Source organism: Rhinatrema bivittatum, chromosome 3 (assembly GCF_901001135.1).
Source record: "Rhinatrema bivittatum chromosome 3, aRhiBiv1.1, whole genome shotgun sequence".
In the NCBI taxonomy this organism is placed as follows: domain Eukaryota; kingdom Metazoa; phylum Chordata; class Amphibia; order Gymnophiona; family Rhinatrematidae; genus Rhinatrema; species Rhinatrema bivittatum.
In genome coordinates this window covers 37622543-37645548 of record NC_042617.1, presented here as the reverse complement: position 1 = coordinate 37645548, position 23006 = coordinate 37622543, and the positions used below count along the sequence as shown (strand labels likewise).

Sequence of the window (23006 nt, the reverse complement as noted above, 5' to 3'; positions counted from 1 at the left end):
CTTGTTGACTCAAGGGAAAAGCTACTCCCACTGGCAGGTGCAGTGACCTGGAATAGTCTTCCAGAGGGGATACTCCGCATGGAGGTCTGTACTAAATCTTTTTTGAGAAGAAGCTGGAGATGGATGTTTTTTTATTTGAGAAGGCTTTCCTGTGTGAGACTCCCTGGTGACTTAATGAATGCGTTTTGGCAGATCAGGCTCTGTTTAGTTTGTTTTGGTCTGTTCTGTGTACTATGTGTATTATTGACTTTTTATGATATTGCGGCATATAAATGTTTTCAATAAAATAACATGGACTGGTTTGGATTTGGTTTTAGTTACAGTTCCATTCTCAAAGGAGGGGTCCTAATGTATTGCTTTATATTTTTACACTGATTTTTTTAAATTATGTGCATCTTTTTAGTACAATCATGTCATCTACTACTAAACATTTCTACAGCGCTACACGACATATATACAGCGCCATACAAAAAGACAGTCCCAGCTCGATAGAGCTTACAATCTAATAAGACAAACATACAGGACAAGAGATTTGGTTAAAAGAAAAGAAAGTTAGTCAAGACTAAAAGCACTGTTCCCAGGAAACAACACTGAAGCTGATCCAATGTAGCAACCAAAGTCTGGTGAAATGGGAATTATTTATTAGTAGAATGTGGTACAGTTAAAAACAAAAGCCTGACTCAGGCCGAGTTTCGCTCATATGACTGAGCTGCTTCAGGGGCTGTAGTGATCAGACCAGCTCATACAGATTGGTATTTTTAAAGACCACAGTAAGTATCAATGACTTCTTCTGGTAACCGGATACAATGTTGCACATTAACATTAAAAGTGTTAGTTTTGACTGCACTTGACGAATTTAAGGTTCGTGCGTCTTAACATCTCGGTGAAGTGGAAGTTTTCATTTGAACTGCACACCGGCAAAGCCGACCACTGGAAAAGTGAAAATTTTTCTTCTGATTCCATTTTAGATAATCTGGGTCAAGGGAAAAACAGTGTAATCCAGCTCTGTCCCGGTCAGAAACTCTGTGTCAATATTTTCTAACTTCCTAGAATTAGTCAATTCAGATTGAACTAAATTCGCCTGCATGTTTTGGCAAGTAGCTATTTGATTACCTACATCAGCAGTCTTTCCTCCATCTTGAGCAACCAACAATTCAGTACCTCGAAATGGGTTGTATGAAGCAGAGGTGATGCCAGCCAAGGAAGAAATAGCTCTCTCTAAAGTCATTAAGGCAAATCAAACTGAATCCAAAGTCACCGCAGCCGGGCTTATGCAGCATAGAAGAGAAAACGGGATTTGTCAAACCTTGTCCAGTGGGAGGCGATGGAAGGCCTGGAAAATTCTTCTGCTCCCCGCAGCGGCATTGAGGCTTGGATCCGTGTGATCGTTGCGGTCTCTACAGCAAGCCCGGCGTCCCCAGGCATTCACGGAGAACTCCGCAGGTCTCGCAGACGCACCCCCCAACCAACAGGCTCGCATCGGTGGGAAGAGGCTCCCCAGAAGCCACCGATCCAGGGCTCTGCCCACACAGCGGCAAGGCCAGTCCTGATGGTGATGCCAGCCGCGGAGGGGAAGAGTAATCGGCATGCTGGAACTAAGAGTAACGCTGGTGTCCGGGGAGGGGAGGGCCGCACGCTCAGCAACCGGCGATAATGGCCCAGCGGGGGGGGGGGGGGGGCTAGAAACCCGACAGTCTTCAGCTGAGAGGGGTCAGAAAAGGAGATAGCTGGGGGACACCTCCCGAACATTCACCTTTCTCTTTGTATGTGACGTCGTGGAAATCAACAGTAAGAAAAACGTAGGAGCTCCTAGCACTCCATGTCCCTGCTAGGGTGCCATCTTTTTTTTTTCTGTCTATTTTATTAACAGCATTTTACAGTCCAGAGCTTCTTATCTGCAGGCAGTTATGTTTCGTGCCACGTAATCCTCCTAGGGTGTGACTTATTCGCACATATCAGAAAAAAATCAAGCTCAGGGAGAGGCACTTGGGCCTTCAGTATTATGTACATGTTTAGTTACAGTAGAAGTATACATAGGGATTGATTCTTCCACATTGGTATTTTTTTTTACTACAGACAAAATGGGATAACAGCTTTAGTGAATCTGTCATAGTGCTGTAATTTCATTAAAAAAAAAAAATGACATAGAAGCAGTGATAGGGTATTTGGAATACAAAATAAAAGCAACCTTGCTGTCTTAATGTAAAGAGATGAGCATTCCAGAAATCCAGGAATGCATTCAAAATTCAATCCCCGTCACTTAACTATTTTGAAAAGCCAATTCTCACAAAAATATTCATATATGGGCCCTTCATACACAGAGCCAATTATCTTTTGTGTATGGTTCCTCCCATTATAATTATAATTGGATGCAGCTCCATCACTGCTCTCTACATTAAAGGTGGGGGTGGAAGGGAAATAGAACCAAGAGCTAAGAGAAACAGATAAGTATGAGAGAAAATATGTGTGAAGCTTGCTGGGCAGACTAGATGGGCCATTTGGTCTTCTTCTGCCGTCATTTCTATGTTTCTATGTTTCTATGTAATATGTTTCTATGTAATTATCAGGCCACAACTTTGCTGGTGATCACAATTTTTTTTCTTCTGCACGATAAAAATATACTTAGCTTACCTGCTTATCATGCTCGACAAGGATCCTACTTTCGAGCACAGATACTCTGCAGCAGGGATCATCTGGAATTAGTTTCTAGGGATGTGCAGCCAAAAAAAAAAAAAGACGTGTTTGTTTCATTTCATTTTTTAAATTTTTATACCCTGTTATTACTGTGCATTAATTTCCAATTAATGCACATGAAATTAAAATAGTGTGCATTAATTGAAGTGACATGAAAAAAAAAAGGCTACACATAGTAACATACTGAATGGCGGCATAAAAAGGTCCATCCAGTCTGCCCAACAATGTTTTTGTTTGTTTTTAGGATAGTAGCAGCTGCTCCATGCAGACTACCCCCAAGCCTTCTGTTAAGGGTAGTAGGATATTGATACTAACCATTGCAAAGCAGAGGGAATCCTCTTCTCTTAACATTTGTCTGCAATTGGGTTTCCTGTAGAGGCTGAACTCTTTTTCTATTTTCATACTGGCATTTGTGAGGAAAACTATTTTCTCCTGTGAATTTTTGTGTTGGTAAGTTAGTGTGGCTTTTCATCTTTCCTTTTAGTGTAGGAGTTCTTTGATCTATAAATTCAACGGCAGTGAAGCTGTGTTGCTTTCCAAAAGGTCATCGGAGGCCAGTGAACTGGAGAGTCTTAGGTTGGGAGACCTTTTAATGTACCATCGGAATCGACATTATAGAATCTGAGATTTGTGAGACCACATAGAATCACTTCTTCAGGCGAGGTCTCAAACCATTGTTGCAGCATCTTTTGGACTGGCCAATTACAAGACATTTTCTGTGAAAAATAAGTGGACAAAATATAAACTATTGTATGAGTAAAAAAAAAAATGAGTGATGAATAAAATACATTTTTGTCTTGGGGACGATAGAAGGCTTTGAGAACTGTTAATAACTATACTATAACATACCTATTAATTTCCATGCTGGCTGCTACTGGCATATATTTTGTGCCTTCAGCTATACGTTCGTGAAGGAAGGCAAAAAAAAGGATGCCAACGTGGAAGCTAATTTGGGATGACTCCGATGCATAGTGTCTGTACTCAAAACTAGGATCCTTGGGTATGCTGAGTACAGTTTTATTGTGTATAAGAAAAAATTATTATAAAATTGCAATTGCCAGTAAAGTCAGGGCTGATAATTATAAGAGGTGGAAGCATCCGTACAAGATAGTAATTGGTTACAATAAATAGTTTTGTGATATTTTCAAACTAATGAAGGCATAGGGATTGAATTTTGAGTGCATTACTGCATACAAACTGTGGGGCAGATTTTATAAATCTGCACACACGCGTACTTATGTTTGCGCACCAGGAGCGAACAAGAGTACACGGGATTTCAATAGATACGCGCGTAGCCATTAAAATCCGGGGTCGAAATCGCAGCAGCCTCGGAGGGAACTTTCCTTCGCCCTTCCCCCATCTCTATCACGAAAGTTACGCCTGCTCAAAGCAGTATATAAATAGAAGCCAATTGTTGGGAAGAGTAAAACAATAATATGCCAAAGTGTATACAAATTGCTTTCAATTAAACAATTTCAATAAGGCTAGACTTCAAAAAGTTACTTTGTAAAAAGCGAAAAACCACATAAAAGGCACCAGCATTCAAAAGGATACAACTGAACCATAATCCACAAGAAAATGATACTTTGTAAATATTGCACAGAAGTGCTGTATAGAGTCCCATGCATTTCTCTGTTACTTCATGTAGATTCCACAGCTATTTCTGTGGCCTATATTGACTCCGTCCCGATGTTTTTCCAATATCCTGTGTAATCTCGGTCCCAATTTCTCTATATCCTGATTCACTCTTTGGCAATACACACATGCTATGAATGCATAACACTGAAGAGATTTTAAAAGTGGTGTGAGTGAGGAATGATTGATTAGGGTATGCAATCATTATATGTTTCTGTTCTCATATTTTATCTTTTGATATTTTTTGATGCTTTGTAATAAAGCTTGCAATAAGTATTTTTCATATCAACTAAGGTAATGGTGGCTTACTTACCTTTCTGTAGAGTTTGTTAAATATATATATATATATATATATATATATATATATATAACTTTTTATTGGATTGACAATATAGCTAACTCAAGCTATCCAAAGTTATGCCTAGTTGCACTTGCATCTCAAAGTAAAAAGATGTCAGTTGTTTGACCTTTTTATATATCCAAGTGGACTAACATGGCAAGTGTACTACTTTATTCTTTTAACAAAACCTCAACAGATAAAACAAAACATAATATAACCCCATTCCCTTTTTGTCAAATTACTGATTTAAAAAAAAAAAATTCTTGTTACTTTTCTCTGCCTCTGTTGGCGCTGAAGGCCCACAGATATTGATTTTATGCTGCTTTTTACATCAGTGTGTGTGTGTGTGTGTGTGTGTGTGTGTGTGTGTGAAGAATATCCACGCAGGGGATAGAACCTACAATCAGGTTATTTCCACTGAAATTACAAAACAGTATTGGGCTTCTGAAACAACTGCTAGGAATTGCTCACAAAGATGCACTATGACTAGTCTTCTGCTTTTTTTTCACCATATCCAAAATCAACCAAACATATATATATATATATATTTTCTATTTCTCTAGTGGTGATGTGTCGGGGCAAAGCAATGCAAGATTTCGCAGCGCCTGACTGTCGCTTCTTAGATTTGAAGAATGGAGAAGCAGTCTATGTATATTATAAATTAGCGGGAGCCAACACAGATATCTGGGCAGGAACTGTAAGTAATTTCTTTGTTTCTCATAGTCTATTTATCAGTAAATGGTTTTACAGTTGGATGTGAAAAATACTGTGTAACTGCCAGATTTCACTTGAATTAGTCAAAAGAAACAGAACTGTGAAATTTGGGAGGATGAACAGAAAGGTCTGATCCTTTGATTATGCTCAATTTTACAAGGTTTTAAGTACTGGCAACAAATAGAAAGCTGATGGAAATTCCTTAAACTTGGCGTCAGTTTTGGAGAACATCATGCCACAGAAATATCAAAGTCCTGGCATCTGTCAGCTCTCTAAAGCAGCGATCCTTAAGCCAGTCCTCCGGGTACACTTAGCCAGTCAGGTCTTCATTGCATGCTTATCTAGCTCATGCATATTCATTGCGCACATCCTGAAAACCTGACTGGCTAGGTGTGTCTGGAGGACCGGATTGAGAACCTCCTGCTCTGAAGGGAAGTCTTGCAGGGATTGGCCAGCTCTGGGGCCTGAAAACCATAGGCTGGTGCAGTTTTTCAGGACAACCAAGATATTATAAAGTAGCTGCCTTATTTAATTGCCATGTATAAGGAATGTGCATTTCTTTTGCTTTTCTTTTAGCGCGTACTAACTCAGTTCAGTGAGCACTAAAATTAAAACGAACCGAAAAAGGAAAACGTACCACATAATAAAAATAAAATGAAAGAGAAAATTAAAAAAAAATATATTTTCTGGCTGCACATCCCTATCGTTTTATATATAATTTCAAATAAAATTATCAGGGCTAACACTCCAGTTTTATTTGGGACTGAATACAATACAGGGAAGCTGTGATTTACTTTCAACAGACCGCTGGCATAATTACTGTTGAATGGGAGGAAAGCATCACCCGGATAACACACAGTGCTCAGTGGCATGCAGTTTATGGCGTAATGAGAGGAAATGAGAATTGCTGAAACCGGATCAGACCAAAAGACCATCTAGCCTAGCATTCCATCTCCAGCAATGGCGAGCAGTGGCTACTTAGGATTTATGCAGTATTATTCATCTGCTGCAGTACACCCTAGTTTCTGTCTGTCGCGGTTTATGGATGCACTGAACCCAGGGAGGCGACCCGGAGTGTGAGGTTTAATTGTCTGTAATTGATCTATCCTCCAGGAATGTCTCAAATCCAGTTAGACTATTTGCCTCCATGATGTTCAGTGATGATCAGATCCACAAGTTAACCGTGCATTATATGAAGTGTTATAAATTTTTCTCTCTGGACCATAGATATTTCGTTTTCTTTTAAATCTGCTTCTAACTGGGTTGGAATTTCTGTGCCACAGAGATCGATAAAATTTAATTCTTTTTTTAAAAAAAGATCATTGAAATTATATTTATTTGCGATGTAACTTTCTAATTTTATTTTACAGATTTGTATGTTATAATATAACAAATCAGGCCTGTTTTTCAGGATATCCGGTATTGAGGTACTAATGTGTAACAATTTAAACGTACCCTACATTTTTTTAAATCCAAAAATAATTACAAAGGGGGAAAAAACATGCTTATGGGTTCTCAGAGAAGATTTGGGAAACCCTGCTGTAAAACATAGAAAGATGATGGCAGAAAAAGACCGTATAGCTCATTTTAGTCTGCCCCTCCACCCAATTGATTTAGCTTTATAATTCCCCAAACTCCTCTAGAGATCGCTGTATTTATCCCATGCCTCAGATACTGTTTTTGTCTCCACCACTTCTACTGGGAGAGTGTTCCTTGCATCCACCACCCTCTCTTTAAAGAAATATTTCCTATGATTACTCCTGAGTCTACCGCCTTTTACCCTCACCCCATGACCCCTCGTTTTAGAGCTTTTTTCCATTGAAAGAGCCCTGCCTCCTGTGCATGGAAACCTTTTGAGGTATTTAAATATCTGTCATATTTCCCCGATCTCACTTTTCCTCTAGAGCAGTGGTTTCTAAATCAGGTTTTGGCTAGGGATCCTCCTATCATGTTTTCAGGATATCCACAATGAATATACGTGAAAGAGAATTTGCATGCTATGGAGGTAGTACATGCAAATTTATCTCATGCATATTCATTGTGGATATCTTGAAAACTTGACTGGCTGGGGTCCTCCAGGACAGATTTGGGAACCTCTGCTCTAGAGAGTACATGTTTAAATCTTTACGTCTATCTCTATATGCTTTAGAACAAAGATCACTGACTATTTTAGCAGCCACCCTCTGGACTGACTCAGTCCTATTTATATCCTTTGAAGGTGCAGTTTCCAGAATTGTAACAGTATCTCATCAGGGACCTGTACAGCGACAATATCACTTTCCTTTTTCTACTGACCATTCCTTTCCCTATGCAGCCAAGCATCTTTTTGGCTTTTGTTGTCACTTTATCCACCTGTTTGGCCACCTTAAGATCACCAGTTACTAGGGATGTGAATCGGTACTGGACTCGTTTCCGGTATCGTGTTCGTAGAACCACCACGGGAAACCTTTGTTGCCAGCAGTTCAGAGCACTTTTGTTCGGCTGTCCTGAGCCGAAGAAAAAAAAAACCCACCCGACCCTTTAAATTTAATTACTTAGAATCCCCCACCTTCCCGACCCCCCCCCCTCCCCCAAAAAACTTTTCTAAAGTACCTTGTGGTCCAGCGGGGGTCCCGGGAGCGATCTCCCGCTCGTAGGCCATCGGCTTCCAGTAAACAAAATGGCACCGATGGTCCTTACCATGTGACAGGGGTTATCAGTGCCATTGGCCGGCCCCTGTCACATGGTAGGAGCAATGGACAGCTGGTGCCATCTTAAAAAATGGCGCGGGCCATCCATTCTCCTACCATGTGACAGGGTCCGGCCATCGGCACCATTTTATTAGTGGCAGCCGACGGCCCGAGAGTGGGAGATCGCTCCCGGGATCCCCGCTGGACCACCAGATACTTTAGAAAAGTTTTGGGGGGTCGGGAGGGTGGGGGATTCTAACTAATTTGATTTAAAGGGTCAGGGTGGGTTTGGGGGTTGTTTTTCTGTGTGCCCTTTCTTCCCGCCCCCCCCCCCCCCCCAAAACGATAAGAAAACCACATGAAAATTTTGTGGGGTTTTCCTATCGCTTTCGGGGACCCCCTGATATCCGACGGATGAGAACATATCGTACGATATTTTCATCCGTCAGAAAAATGATTCACATCCCTGTCAGTTATAATTACCCCTAGATCCCACTCTTCTTTCATGCTTAGAAGAATTTCACCTCTTACTGTTCCTTTCTCTTGGGTTTTTGCATCCTAAATGCGTTACTCTGCATGTTTTAGCATTAAATCTTAGCTGCCAGACCCTAGACCAGGGATGGTGAACTCCAGTCCTCAAGTACCACAAACAGGCCAGGTTTTCAGGTATCCACAATGAATATGCACAAAATTAGATTTGCATACAATGGAGGCAGTGCATGCAAATCTTTCTCATGCATATTCATTGTAGATATTCTGAAAACCTGGTCTGTTTGTGGACCTCAAGGACTGGAGTTCGCCATCCCTTAAGCACACTAGATCCCTTGTCATTTTTTCCATAATTTCCTGGCTGTCCAACCTGTTGCAATTGCAGTTGAAAGCAATTTTCTCGCTAACCATGGGGGGGGGGGGGGGGGGGCGCAACCTCATCTCCCTTCTACTTGCTTGGTGCTGCTCCAGCTGTCTTGCAGTTTGAACCATAAAAGGCCCTGTAGTCTCACAGCAGAAGGGAGCTGAGGTTATCAGAAGCCTTGCCTGAAAATATGCTCCCAAAATGCCTGCATCAGCAGTAAAATGGGTAGTGTAGTGTCTACTTCTTCAAACCTGTTTCTCCTCCACTTAGAAGATCGGTGCCTACCACTGCCAGGAGCATGCATTTTGTGCGAGCAGGTAGAACAGTCAATGGTATCAGTTTTTTCTTCTCTTTCCCCCAGGGGCTTGTAAAAAGTGACAACTACCTCTCTGTTTTAAGAGAGATTTTGAACAGCACTGGATATGTTGGTTTAATGTTAGGATTATTGTAAGCCTGGATTAATGAATATTTAAAGTTAGTTTTTGGGGGTTTTTTTTAAGTAGGCATATTTGTCATCCTCTTTATGGGATTGGACATTAAAATACTTTTCTGTTTCACTCGTTGTAGCATGCTCATTGACACTTCCATTAGAGTCTGCATTTGCAAACATTTTTTTCAGTTAAGCATAGCAGAAAACAATTTACATTTAGTTTTGACTGGTGAAAAAAAAACCTTACATGATAAAGACATGCAAGACAAGATCAGTAAATAGTAAAACATTCTAACCACCCACGGGTCTATTTGTATCCACTTACAGCTACAGATGGGGAAAGCTGGTCTAGGTTCAGTGTTTGCGCAATGTGTGTGTTTTTTCCTAAATTAGACACCTACATTTAGGCAGCCAATGTGCCAGATCCTTTGTCTTCATTTACCTCTCCTGTTACCCTCACAGCTTATGAGTTCAATGTGCAAAACAAGCATTTTTTTCATCACTCACGAAACTTGCAGTCTCCGCCCTCAAAGTTTGATTCACTTACCTCTCTAGCTGTTTCAAAATTAATAATTTGGGGACAAACACACACACAAATAACAGACACCCAGAACAATTTTTTTCCATTCTTCCTTTAGCTGTAGGCCTGCACTACATAGAACTGATCTGAGACAGTATTTTTTGTATCACTAGTAAAGTGCCAGATATTCATGCAATACTGTATAGTGCATTGTCTTGCAGGCTTCTACAATTTTCAGTTCATCTAGGTTGAAATGTTCCCTCATGCATGCAGGCTGTTTAAGTCCTTACAACCTGGGGAGGAAAATGAACATAGAGGAAAGGATTATTTGTCTCCATGTTTGTAGGGTTGTATGTGCCAGGAACTAACCTCGCCAAGGGCTCACTAAGTTCTTGCTGGCTCTGATGGGGGAGGGGAGGGGGGTTGCAGCACCTTGGACATTGCCAGTGAATATGGAATAAAACTGAAGTTTTTAAAAAGAACTTGCCTTTTTTTTTTGGGGGGGGGGGGGAGGTGCACAATGTTGGTAAGTAGCGCTATATGCTCGTGTGGGAGCATTTCATTGTAGGCATTTTCATAGCTCTTCCCATAAAAGAAAAACCAAGGCCATGTACAGCTAAAAGAAAAAATAGCTGACAAACAATATCTAAATATATAAAAAATAAAATTAAAAGAATAAATATTACAAGAAAGAATGAATAAACTTCAACATAAAATCATAAATTCCTCAATCTATTGAAGCTTGGCGGGTAGGCCAGCATCACCGTCGCTGGCTACGAGACAGATGTGCCCAGAAGCTGAGGAGTGCCATGCTCAGGCCACTGGTGAAGCTGGGTCTGGCAGCACCAGCTAGAAACAGCCATGAGAGCAACAGCATGTCTGACTCTTGGAGCAGAAGGGAACGACAGAGCAGGTACAGGGAGCCTCCCTAAAAATTGATCCTGCATCAGTCAGTGCAGCAAAATACGAAAATGTTTTATTTTATAATTTAGCATCCATCCAGCAATGTTCTTTGACTTTAAGACAGATTTTTTTTTTTTTTGGCTTACTTTCCAATGGGAAAGAAGGCTTATGAGGTTATATGTTTGTGTGGCCCTCCCCTTTCCCCAATAACTCTTCTGTTTGATGTGCTATTAACACAGTGTTGAGGGGTATGTCTTATTTTAGATTTTTATATTCCACTTTTTGGCACTTCATGTGTGTGTGTGTGGGGGGACGGGGACGGGAAGGGACATGAGGATTATCACCAGTGTTGATTTATTTGGATCTATGCTATGCATAGACTGTGCTTGTGCATACATCCTGGAAAATAAACTGGATTAGCTCTGCAGGAGAGGGGGTGACTTCTTGTTAATTGCATGTTCATTAAGGAAATAGTCTTTGCCTTTTTTTTTTTCCTGGAGACTTGTTCATTCTGCAGGGATTCTATTGTTTTAAGGAGATGTGTGCTCATCAGTTTTTGCTTTATTCTAATCTAATCTATGTAGCAATAGCCTGCTAATTACACAGTAAGCTAATTTAAATATTGGCCTTCTGACAGGGCTGTTGAGCCACTGAGAGAGGGTTTCTTGTCTAAGGCATATTTAGGAAGTGATAAGATAGTATTTATCTCTCACTGATAGCAGTAATGAGGACATGCCTCATGCTAATGACTTCCTAGGGATATGGAAACATACATAGAAATGACTGCAGAAGAAGACCAAAACAGCCCATCCAGTCTGCCCAGCAAGCCTTCGCACTTTTTTTTTTCTCCTCTCTCAAACTTATCTGTTACTCTTGGCCCTTAGTAACCTTTTGGTTCTGTATCCCTTCCATCCCAGCCATAATGCAGAGAGCAATGTTGGAACTGCATCTAAGTGGATATCTAGCTTAATTAATTAGGGGTAGTAACCGCCACAATAAGCAAGCTACACCCATGCTTGTTTACCCAGTCTATGTAATTCAGTCCTTGTTGGTTGTTGTCTGTATATAGATCCACTTTTCTTCATTCCCCCTGTCATTGAAACAGAGAGCTATGCTGGATATGCGTGAAGTATCAGTCTTCCTCCCTTGCCGTTGAAGCAGAGAGCTAACTTGCATTGAAAGTGAAGTATCAGACTTTCTCCCTTGCCGTTGAAGCAGAGAGCTATGCTGGATAGGCATTGAAAGTGAAGTATCAGGCTTATCTGGTTAGGAGTAGTAACCTCCGTAACCAGCAACCTACTTCCCGCATTTTTTGTGAATGGAAATCCTTTTTTTTTTTCACATTACCTCTTGCCGTTGAAGCTTAGAGCAATGTTGGTGTTGCATTAACTGTGTGTATGTTTATTGAATAAGGGTATTATCTCCAGGTAATAGCTGTCATTGGTATTATCTCCAGGTAGTAGCCATCATTGGTATTTTCTCCAGGTAGTAGTCATCATTCCTGCGAGCCACCCACTCTTCATACACATCCTCTAGACTTTATAGATCCACAGTGTTTATCCCATGCCCCTTTGAAGTCCTTCACAGTTCTGGTCTTCACCACTTCCTTCGGAAGGGCATTCCAGGCATCCACCACCCTCTCCGTGAAGAAATACTTCCTGATATTGGTTCTGAATCTTCCTCCCTGGAGCTTTAAATCGTGACCCCTGGTTCCAGGGGCGGATTGGCCTATCGGGGGATCGGGCATCCCCCGGTGGGCAGATTCCTCCAGTTACGTGGTCTGCCATGCACAGCTGTGACAGAGCCACGCTCAGCAGACCACGTGATGTGTCCTGGGCCAGTCTGGGCGGCGAATACCCGGGCCGGTCCGACATCGTGAATCCGCCACTGCCTGGTTCTGCTGATTTTTTTTCCAATGGAAAAGGTTTGTTGTTATCTTTGGGTCATTAAAACCTTTCAAGTATCTGAAAGTCTGTATCATTTCACCTCTGCTCCTCCTTTCCTCCAGGGTGTACATATTTAGATTCTTCAATCTCTCCTCGTAAGACATTTGATGAAGACCCTCCACCTTTTTGGTCGCCCTTCTCTGTACCTCTTCCATCCTGTCTCTGCCCCTTTGTAGATACAGTCTCCAAGATTGAGCACAGTACTCCAGGTGAGGCCTCACCAAGGACCTGTACAAGGGGATAATCACTTCCCTTTTCTTACTCGATATTCCTCTCTCTATGCAGCCCAGCATTCTTCTGGCTTTAGCTATCACCTTGTCACATTGTTTCGCCGACTTCAGATCATTAGACACTATCACCCCTAGGTCTCTCTCCTGCTCCGTGCACATCAGCCCTTCTCCCCCCATCGAATACATTTCTTTCGGATTTCCACACCCCATATGCATGACTTTACACTTCTTGGCATTGAATCTCAGCTGCCATATCTTCGACCACTCTTCCAGCTTCCTTAAATCCCGTCTTATTCTCTCCACTCCTTCCGGTGTGTCCACTCTGTTGCAGATCTTAGTGTCATCCGCAAACAGACAAACCTTGCCTTCTATCTCGTCTGCTATGTCGCTCACATAGATATTGAACAGGACCGGTCCCAACACCGATCCTTGCGGCACTCTGCTTAACACCGCTCTCTCTTCCGAGTAAGTTCCATTTATCATCACACATTGTCGTCTGTCCGTCAACCAGTTTGCAATCCAGGCCACCACCTCAGCACTCACTCCTAAGCTTCTCATTTTATTCACAAGCATCCTGTGCGGGACCGTATCAAAAGTCTTGCTGAAATCCAAGTAGATGACATTGAGTGCTCTTCCTTGATCCAATTCCCTAGTCACCCAGTTGAAAAAGTCAATCAGATTTGTCTGACAGGATCTTTCTCTGGTGAATCCATGCTGCCTCTGGTCCAGCAATTCCTCAGACTGTAGATAGTTCACTATTGTTTCTTTCAGCAGTGACTTCATCACTTTAGCCACCACTGAGGTGAGGCTAACCGGTCTGTAGTTACCAGCCTCCTCTCTGCTCCCACTCTTGTGAAGTGGGACCACCACCGCTCTTCTCCAATCACTCGGCACCACTCCCGTTTCTAGTGATCTATTGAACAGGTCACACAGCGGACCCGCCAGCATATCTCTGAGCTCCCTCAGTATTCTGGGATGAACTTCATCAGGCCCCCATGGCTTTGTCCACTTTCAGTTTCCCCAGCTCTTCCCATACATTCTCTTCTGTAAACGGAGTTACATCTACTCCACTCCCCTCCAGTTTCTTGTTAACTAGCGACGGTCCTTCTCCTGGGTCCTCTTTAATGAACACTGAACTGAAGTATTTGTTTAGTATTTCTGCCATTTCTTCGTCTCTCTCTACACATTCATCCTTTTCACCTTTCAATTTCACTATACCACTTGGAAACTTTTCTCCTTTCTCTGATGTATCTGAAAAATGTTTTGTCACCTCTCCTTACCACTTTGGCAATCCTTTCTTCCGCTTGACTTTTTGCCGTCTTGATTACTTTCTTAGTCTCCCTCAGTTGTACCAGATATTCTTCTTTGTGCTCCTCCCTTTGGGATCCTTTATATTTCTTGAATGCTGTTCTTTTAGCTTTTATTTTGTCAGCCACTTCCTTTGAGAACCATATAAGTTTCATTTTTCTTTTGCTTTTCTTTACTTTTCTAACATATAGTAACATCTAAAACAGGAGTGAGTAAACTTTTTGAGCTGTGGCCTCCCTTCCAGTCACCTGTTCGGTTGGGGTCCCCCAAGATGGCTTAACACACACTCCCATTCACTCTCTTTATTCACCTCTGCCAACCAGTGTTTCAAAGCCCCTATTTCGTGTCTGTTCAAGTTGCTGAATGGAGTAAACACAGACATACCTCAGACAGACACTCTGCAGCCAGGATGATAGAGAGCGAATTGAATACCCATACAGACACTCTGCAGAGAGACAGAAACTCAATACCCCGGCAGTCACAGAGACATAAACATACCACACTTACGGTCTGATTTACTAAGGTTTTTCTGCCGTTCTGTGTCTCTGGGGAAAAATGCTTAGTAAATGAGGCCCTTAGACAGAAAAACTTGCAGACACACCATCCCCAGACAGAGGACAGACCTAACACACCAAACCAAGATGCAAGCAGACACACAAAGACATAGACCACACACAGACCAAAGCACATCAGACAAACACAGAGATATACCCAGATTTTTCAAAAAAGTTAGGTGTCAGCCAAAGCTTTTTTTTAGAACTGAGAAAAACTCCATCCCACCCTGCCCAATGGATTTATTTATTTAGTTAGTTAGTTTTGCTTTTTTTTACTGCTTTTAGTAATTTTTTGTATTTTTATTAGTTTTCATCATTTTTTTATTTTTGTATTTTCTCATGTTTTAATTTGCTTATTTAACTCTTTTACAATTTTTGCTTTTATCCTCCCTTCCCTACCTCCTCCTTCTCTCCCCTCTGCTTCCTCATTCTTTCTGGCCTCTCTGCCTGTTCCCCTCCCTAACCTTACCACTTCTTCCTCCCACCGGCAGGAAAGAGCTGTGACCTTGCTCCCTGGGTAGGGACCGGGCAGCAGCAGGAACTCTTCCCAGGCTGAGACCTGAGGGTGGCAGCACTTTCTGGGGTTTTCTTCTCTGATTGGGCAACCAGTGTGTATCCCCTTTCAGGACTGCTCCAACCCCCCAATTTGCTTACCCCTCCACTAAAGTGCAGAAGGCACATCTTACACAGTGGGGAGCTACTGTGTTTTCCCTTTGGCAACTAGTTTGTTTTATTGGCTCATTAATACTTCTAAGAAGCAGACTCTCTAGATTCTAGAGCCAGGAGTAGCCAGCTCTGGTCCTCAAGAAACAAACAGACCAGGATATCTGCATGTGATAGATTTTCATACAATGGAGGCAGCGTACGCTAATCTGTCTCATGCATATTCATTGTGAATATCCTGAAAACCAGAGCTGTTTGTGGCTCTTGAGGGCAGGAATTGGCCACCCCTGAGGTGTCGGCAATATAAATACATCAGACTCCATTTCATCACAGGTATAACTTAAAGAAGCTGTCACTACATTTACATAAAATAAGTCTCTTTACATCCTTCCTAAAATGTAAATAACTAATTTAGCACTAGCTGGCATGATAGATTACCATTTTTCATTTTAATGTTGGTACTTGCAAAATCTGGAAACATGGATGAAACAGAGTTGATCAGAGGGAACTGATGCACTAAAGTTGCCAAGCTTCATCATGTGGGCAGCATGTGGTGATGAGGATGATAAAAATGTAAACTCTTTATTTGTGAAACTTTGCTTTTCCTGACAATATTAAATTTCCCATTGTATAGCAGTTTGAGCCATGGCAAATTTTCCTTGTGAGTTGAGCAGGTCATGCCTAAGCTAGTAGCTAAAGCTTTGAAGCCTGTACTTGCTTAAAGCAGCAGGTAATAGCTCCAGGCCTCAAAATACCAGGTAAGCAGGAAAGCAGAATCGTGTTAGCCTATTGAAAGTAAAATGTGTTCAGCGAAAGCAAACACAGTTGGGTAGAGACAATACATCTGTAAGGCTAATTAATCTTTTAAAGATTTGAGCTTCTGGGGCTACCAGAATCTCTTCCTTTGTTCTGAAAGTTTGGACCTTTAAACATCTTAGTTTTTTATATTGGAATCCTCTTCACCTTTTTCTTTTAAAGGGGAAATAGTTAAAATGTTTTTCTTCCATCCAATATGCTTTTAGCTTTTGTATCTTTCTTTAAGATTTTCAGAATTTTATTTTATTTTATTTTTTTAAGTTTTTCTAGTTTGGCTGGGAATTTCCTTCTCTTCCTTTTGCCATTCCAGCAGTTTTGGGAATTTGATTTCGTGAGCTTTCATTTGCAGCTACCTTGGAGGTTCCCTACCCACGTATCACCTAACCTCATTCACTGGCCAGGATCCACAGACTATGGTGCCTTCCAGACCTCAGTTACAGCCCATATTCCTGTGTTCATCAGGTGTCGTCGTGGTGAGCTCATGGGGCACCCCCCCTGCCAGGATCAGGAATCAAAAACAGGTTTCCCACATAACATCCCTCAGCACTGCCACTAAACAAATATTTCTACAGTTCTGTGCTTACTGTGCACACAGGGCTTCCAGTGAGCTCTGTGTCACTTTGTGATGTTTTGTGCCCTGGGGGATGATCACCACTGTACAAATGCAGCAGGCAGCATAAGAACATAGGGTGCCATACTGGGTCAGACGGAGGGTCCATCAAGGCCAATATCCTGTTTCCAGCAGTGACCAATTCAGTTCACAAGTACCCGGCAGGATCCCAAACAGTAAATAGATCCCATGCTGCCATTGCAGTGATAAGTATCGGCTATTTCTTAGGTCTACATATAGCACTACGTGCGCTAGGCGCCTCTGTATATTTTTCACATTCTGCTGTCTAAAATATATAACTGATAATGCATTAAAGTAGGAGTTTGTTTCACTGATCTACACAACATACTCTACACTTTCATCATGAAAAAAATAATTGTATTCCAAAAGTAGCTGAAAATAAACCAAAAAGTCTTGCATAAGTCTTCACACCCTTTATGATAGCAAACCCAAATTAGCTCTGGTTCAAAAAATGGCCTTAACAAGGCCATAAGTTAAATGGACCCCACCTGTGTCCAGTCACATTAGGTGAACAGATTTGAATACTACTGGATGAAGAGTCTTGCTGTTTGTTTTTTTTATATGAAGTGAATTTGAAGCAAAGGTCAAAACATGCTGAACATGGAGCTGCCAAAAGATTTTCAGGTACAGCGTAGGGGAAGACTATATAAAAACATTTTCATGTATTTGAATAACAAACAGATTTAAAACAAATTGAAGGAAGTTTTTTTTTTTTTCACTTGGTGCACAGTCAAGCTATGGAATCTGTTCCTGAACAATGTGGTCAAGGCAAATAACACAGTGGGGTTCGAAAGAGGATTGGACAAGTTCCTGAAGGAGAAGTCCATAAACGGTGATTAGCCAGGAAGACTTGGGGGGAAAGCCAGCACTTACCTCTGGGAGTGAGATAAAAGAAATGGATAAACTGTTGGGGATCTGCTGGGTACTTGTGACCTGGACTGGCCACTGTCTGAGACAGGATGCTGAGCTCGATGGACCTTGGTTTGACCCAGCATGGCACTTCTTATGTTCTTACATTCTTATGAATACCCCTTGGGGAACTGTCAAGTCTATCAATGTAAGGTGGAAACGGTTTGGCGCCACCAGGACACAGCCGCACCCAGGCCCTTCCCTCCAAACTCAAAAGCTGTAGGTTAAGGAAACTACTGTGGAAGGTCACCTGTGAGGCTGAAGGTTGCTTTAAAAGAACTACAGAGGTTTCTGGTTGAGACTGGGGAAAATGTTGACTGTTCAACCATTGCAAGTTTACTCCACAAACATGGCCTATATGGGAGGGAGGCAAGAGACAAGCCACTGCTGAAGAAATCCATATGACATGCCACACAATGTTTGCAAAGAAACACTTAGAGAACATTGCATGCATACGGGAGAGGGTTTTATGGTCTGGTGAGATCAAAGTGGAACGCTTTTGGTCTCAGTTCTAAGTGATTATGTGTGGCATAAAACAAACACGGCATATCACCCTGCTAACGCTATGAAAAAGCATGCTGGTGATAGCACTATGTTGTGGGGATGCTTTGCAGCAGTGGAGGGAGAAGCTTGTGAGAATTAAGGGAAAGATGGCTGGTATAAAGTACAGGCAGATCCTGGAGGAAAACCTCTTCCTCCAGTCTGCCATAGACCCTGGGGATGGGGAGAAGATTCACCTTTCAACAGGACAATGATCCTAAACACGAAACAAAAGCAGGCAATGAGAAGCTGAGCAAGAAGAAAGTGAATGTCCTCTAGTAGTAACCCCGGCAAAGCCCAGACCTAAATCCAATAGAAAATCTGTGGCAAGACTTGGAACATTACAGTCCATTGCATCCCGGTCAACTTGAAAGAGCTTGAGCTATTCTGCCAAGAAGGATGGAGAAAACTGTACCGTAAGAAATGTGAAGGTAGACAAAGACCATAGAGTACATCTTGTCTGCCCATCCATACAACTGCTTAGCTCTGCAATCCCTACCACTCCCTCAGCGATATGCTTGTCCCATACTTCCTTGAATTCAGATCCTTATTTCCATCTTCTGCTGTGCAAAGTTGATAGACATGCTAAACAGACTGATGATGACGGCCAAAGGGGTTTCCACCAAGTTTTGAAACAAGGGATGTGATGACTTAGAAAATCAAGATCGTTTTTTTTTGTTTTTTATTATTATTAATTACTTTTGGAATATTTCTATAATTTTTCTTTCATTATGAAGGTGTAAAGTAAGTTATGTAGCTCAATGAAACAAACTCATACTTTAATGCATTTAGAATTGTAAACGTATAGGGGTGTGAAGACTTTTACAAGACACTGTGTATCTTGGACATCTGTGTGCAAAGAATGGCAGAAATTCCTTTCAAGTTTTTTTTGTTTTGTTTTGGTTTTTTAATGGCCACTTCTGTATTTCTGCTTCACTGTGCATGCAGTGTACCTGGAGCCTTCGGTAACAGACAGCTCAGTGCGCTCCGACGGAGCGTGCTGTTAACCTGCCCTTGGACGCGCGTTTTCCCTTACCCCTTATTCAGTAAGGGGCGGAAAACGCGCGTCCAACCCGCGGCACCTAATAATACCCTCAACATGCAAATACATGTTGATGGCCCTATTAGGTATGCCCAAGCGATACAGAAAGTAAAATGTGCAGCCAAGACGCACATTTTACTTTAAGAAATTAGCGCCTACCCAAAGGTAGGCGCTAGTTTCTGCCGGCACCGGGAAAGTGCACAGAAAAGCAGTAAAAACTGCTTTTCTGTGCACCCTCCGACTTAATATCATGGCAATATTAAGTTGGAGGTCCCGAAGGGTAAAAAAAAAAAAAATTTTAAATGGGCCAGCGGCTGTCAGGCCGAAAACCGGACGCTCAATTTTGCCGGCATCCGGTTTCCGAGCCAATGGCTGTCAGCGGGCTTGAGAACCAACGCTGGCAAAATTGAGTGTTGGCTGTCAAACCCCCTGACAGCCGCCGCTCCAGGTCAAAAGGAGGCGCTAGGGACGCGCTTTTTCTAACCTGACCACAGGCACGCTTTTTTCTTTTTTTTAAACCTTTTGGTTCCTCCGACTTAATATCGCCACAAGATTATGTCGGAGGATGTACACTTTTTTTGGGCTTCTCATAGATTAATGCCTGCTCTGGGCAGGCGGTAATTTCTGATCATAAACATGTGCGGGTCAGGCACCCTTTTTTTTTGTATCTGGGGCGAATAGCTAATAGCCTCATCAACATGCATTTGCATGTGATGAGCGCTATCAGTTTCGCGGGTGGTTGGACACGCATTTTGGATATGCTATTCCCCTTATGGTATAAGGGGTTGTGGATGCACGTCCAAAACCCGCGTCCAACTGCGGATTAAATATTGCGCTCAGCTGAGCAGACTGTGTTGTATCAGCCTGTTGGAGGAGGTTTCTTGTGACGAGTGTGTTTAAGTGGACATTCTTCTTTTGTTAAGTGTAAAAAAAAGACAAACCTTTCCTGATAGTCCTTCTAAAATATCTATTACGAAAATGTTGAAAAGAACCAATCCAAGGATTGATCCTTGTGGCACACCTCTGGTAACACCTTTCTCCTCTGAGTGAATTCCCTTTGTCGCCTCCCACTCAACCTGTTTCTACCCCTGTCAGTCACTTCAGGGCTCATATCAAGGGTGCTCAATTTAGTTATAAGTAGCCACTGCAAGACTGTGTGCCAAAGGCCTTAATGAAATCAAGTACACTGTATTTAATGCTCTGTCTTGATCAAACTCTCTGGTCACCCAGCCAAACAAATTGATCAGATTTGTCTGATAAGACCTACTTCTAGTAAAACCGTGCTATCTCGGATCTTGTAATCCTTTGACTTCCAGAAACGGTACTATCCTCTATTCTAGCAGCGATTCAATTAATTCATTTACTACAGACGTGAAACTAACCGGCCTGTAGTTCCCAGTCTCCTCCTTACTTACCACGTTTATAATCGGGAACTAATCCACCCGTCTCCAGTCCTCTGGAACTACTCCCAACTCTAAAAAAGCATTGAAAAGATCAGTCAGCAGAGCTGCCATAACTTCTTTAATCTCCCTTTAAAATCCCTGCATGTATCCCATCTGGCCACATTGTTTTATCTACATTTAGTACTCTCTAGTGCCTCATGAACAAACTGTTTTGAAAATCATTTGAGGTTTGCCTCACTTCCAGTCCTGTTGGCGTCAGTTTTCTGTGGTCCTGCTCTAGGCCCTTCCTTCCCTCAGTCTCTACCTCAGGGGTAGGCAACTCCAGTCCTGGTTTTCAGGACATCCAAAATGATCGTGCATGATATATATCTGCATATACCTTGTGCATATTCACTGTGGATATCCTGAAAACCAGACCCGTTTGTGGTACTCCAGGACCAGAGTTTGCCTCCCTTTGCTCTATATGTTTCCTCCCCCTTCATCTCCAAGGCTCACATTGCCACTTTTGCACCTCCTCTTATCTTTAACATATCTGAAAAAAAAAAAAGTTGATTTACCCCCTCCCCATTTTACTGTTTATGCTTTTTTTTTTTTTTTCCCCCCATTTGCATCTTCGTTCCCCTAACTTCTTTCCCAGCTTCTCTTAGCTTTTCCAGATATTGTGGCCTGTCTTCCTCTTTCTGCATCTCCTGTAGTTTATGAATGCTAAACTTTTTCTCCCTTACCTTTTCGGCTACTTCTTTGGGAAACCCAATGACCTTTTATCCTCTTAACCTATATTTCCTTTCCTAAGATGAAAGGTTAGTTGCCTTTACAATATTTCCTTTTAGTTTTGCCCACTGCTCTTTACATTCCCTGGATTTTCCCATCCAGCTCATGACTCCTTGAGGTACTCCCCTATTTTAACAAAGTTAGTTTTCCTGAAGTCTAGGACCCCTCTGACCCATCACCACCTGAGCTGTAATACTGAACCCCACACCATCTGGTGAACCCTGGATCCCAGCTGCTCATCCACTATTGACGTCAGAAACACTGCCCCCATTGTTAAGCACCAGGGCCAGTATCATCTCGTTCTGATGAGTTCTGTTACCAGTTGGAGTTGTTCTCCCTGCAGAGAATCCAAGATCTCCCTGCTTCTAGAAGACACTGTAGTCAGGATGTCTCAGTCAACATCTGGAAGATTGAAATCATTTCATTTCATTTTAATATAAATGATGAATCGCCTTCCAAATTAAATCACTTGAGTGATGCACACATCTTAACACAATAACAATTACATGAAATATACAATAACTATGATAAAACAAACACCATATTTAATATATTCACTAAAATAGCATTCTAAGATGCTGCATTTCACATCGTTTTCCACATAGATAGGACATCAGTCAGGTTTTTAACTCCTTACGGAATTTCAGCAAACTTCTTTCTTCCCTTTAACAGGCTGGTGACTCATCCCAAAATTTAGGAATAATTGCAAAGAGAGCTCTATTCTGAATCTGTGCATGTCTAAAAGCCTTTGCTGATAGAAGCTGAAGCATGGATTTCTAATTCATTTTTAAATTTTGAGAACTGGTGGATTACACCGGTTCTCAAAATTTCACAGCATCTCCCTGTTCATAGCAATTTTGTGAATATCCTCTATTAAATCTCTTTCCATTTCTTCTCTCTGTGATGGAAGTCTGTATATTGCACCAATATAAATGCATCCCATTCCCTCTTTCCAGATTAACCCACAGTGCTTCCTCCTTACTGCATAAGCTCTGCAATTCTGTTGTTTTAATGTTGTTTATGTATAGTACTGCTCGTCCTGTCTCCCCTCCTACCTTGTCCTTCCTGAATAGATTGGAGCCCTTAATAGCTATACCTCTGTCATGGTCTTCCATGTACCGGGTCTCCATGTCAGCCACCACATGCAAGTCAGCCTCTTCCATGATTACTCTTGGATTTGGGATTTTATTTCTCATACATTAGTATACATAGCTTTCCAGATGTAGCTCTTTTTCTCATTTCTGTATAGTAGATTATTTCTGGCGCTGCTTGGATGCATTCTTGATGTTACTTTGAAACTGGCCAATAATAATAGTAGCTATTTACCAGGGAATGTGAGGGCCAACATGGCACATCTTGGTGGCATTGTGTTGGGTACACAGCTGCACAAACCACAGCTGCCACGCACCAGTGAAGATGAACAGGTCCTAGGCAG

The 23006-nt window shown here is 41.9% G+C and overlaps 1 protein-coding gene across 5 annotated transcripts in view; it reads left to right on the top strand.

Moving 5' to 3' along the window:
• Positions 1-23006, top strand: part of MIA3 (MIA SH3 domain ER export factor 3) — a 246190-nt gene that overhangs the window by 5492 nt on the left and 217692 nt on the right. For all 5 annotated transcript variants that reach the window (XM_029593146.1, XM_029593144.1, XM_029593143.1 and 2 more), the window contains exon 2: positions 5233-5366. In XM_029593146.1, the coding sequence (XP_029449006.1) occupies positions 5233-5366 (134 nt within the window). The remainder of the gene's footprint in view (positions 1-5232; positions 5367-23006) is intronic.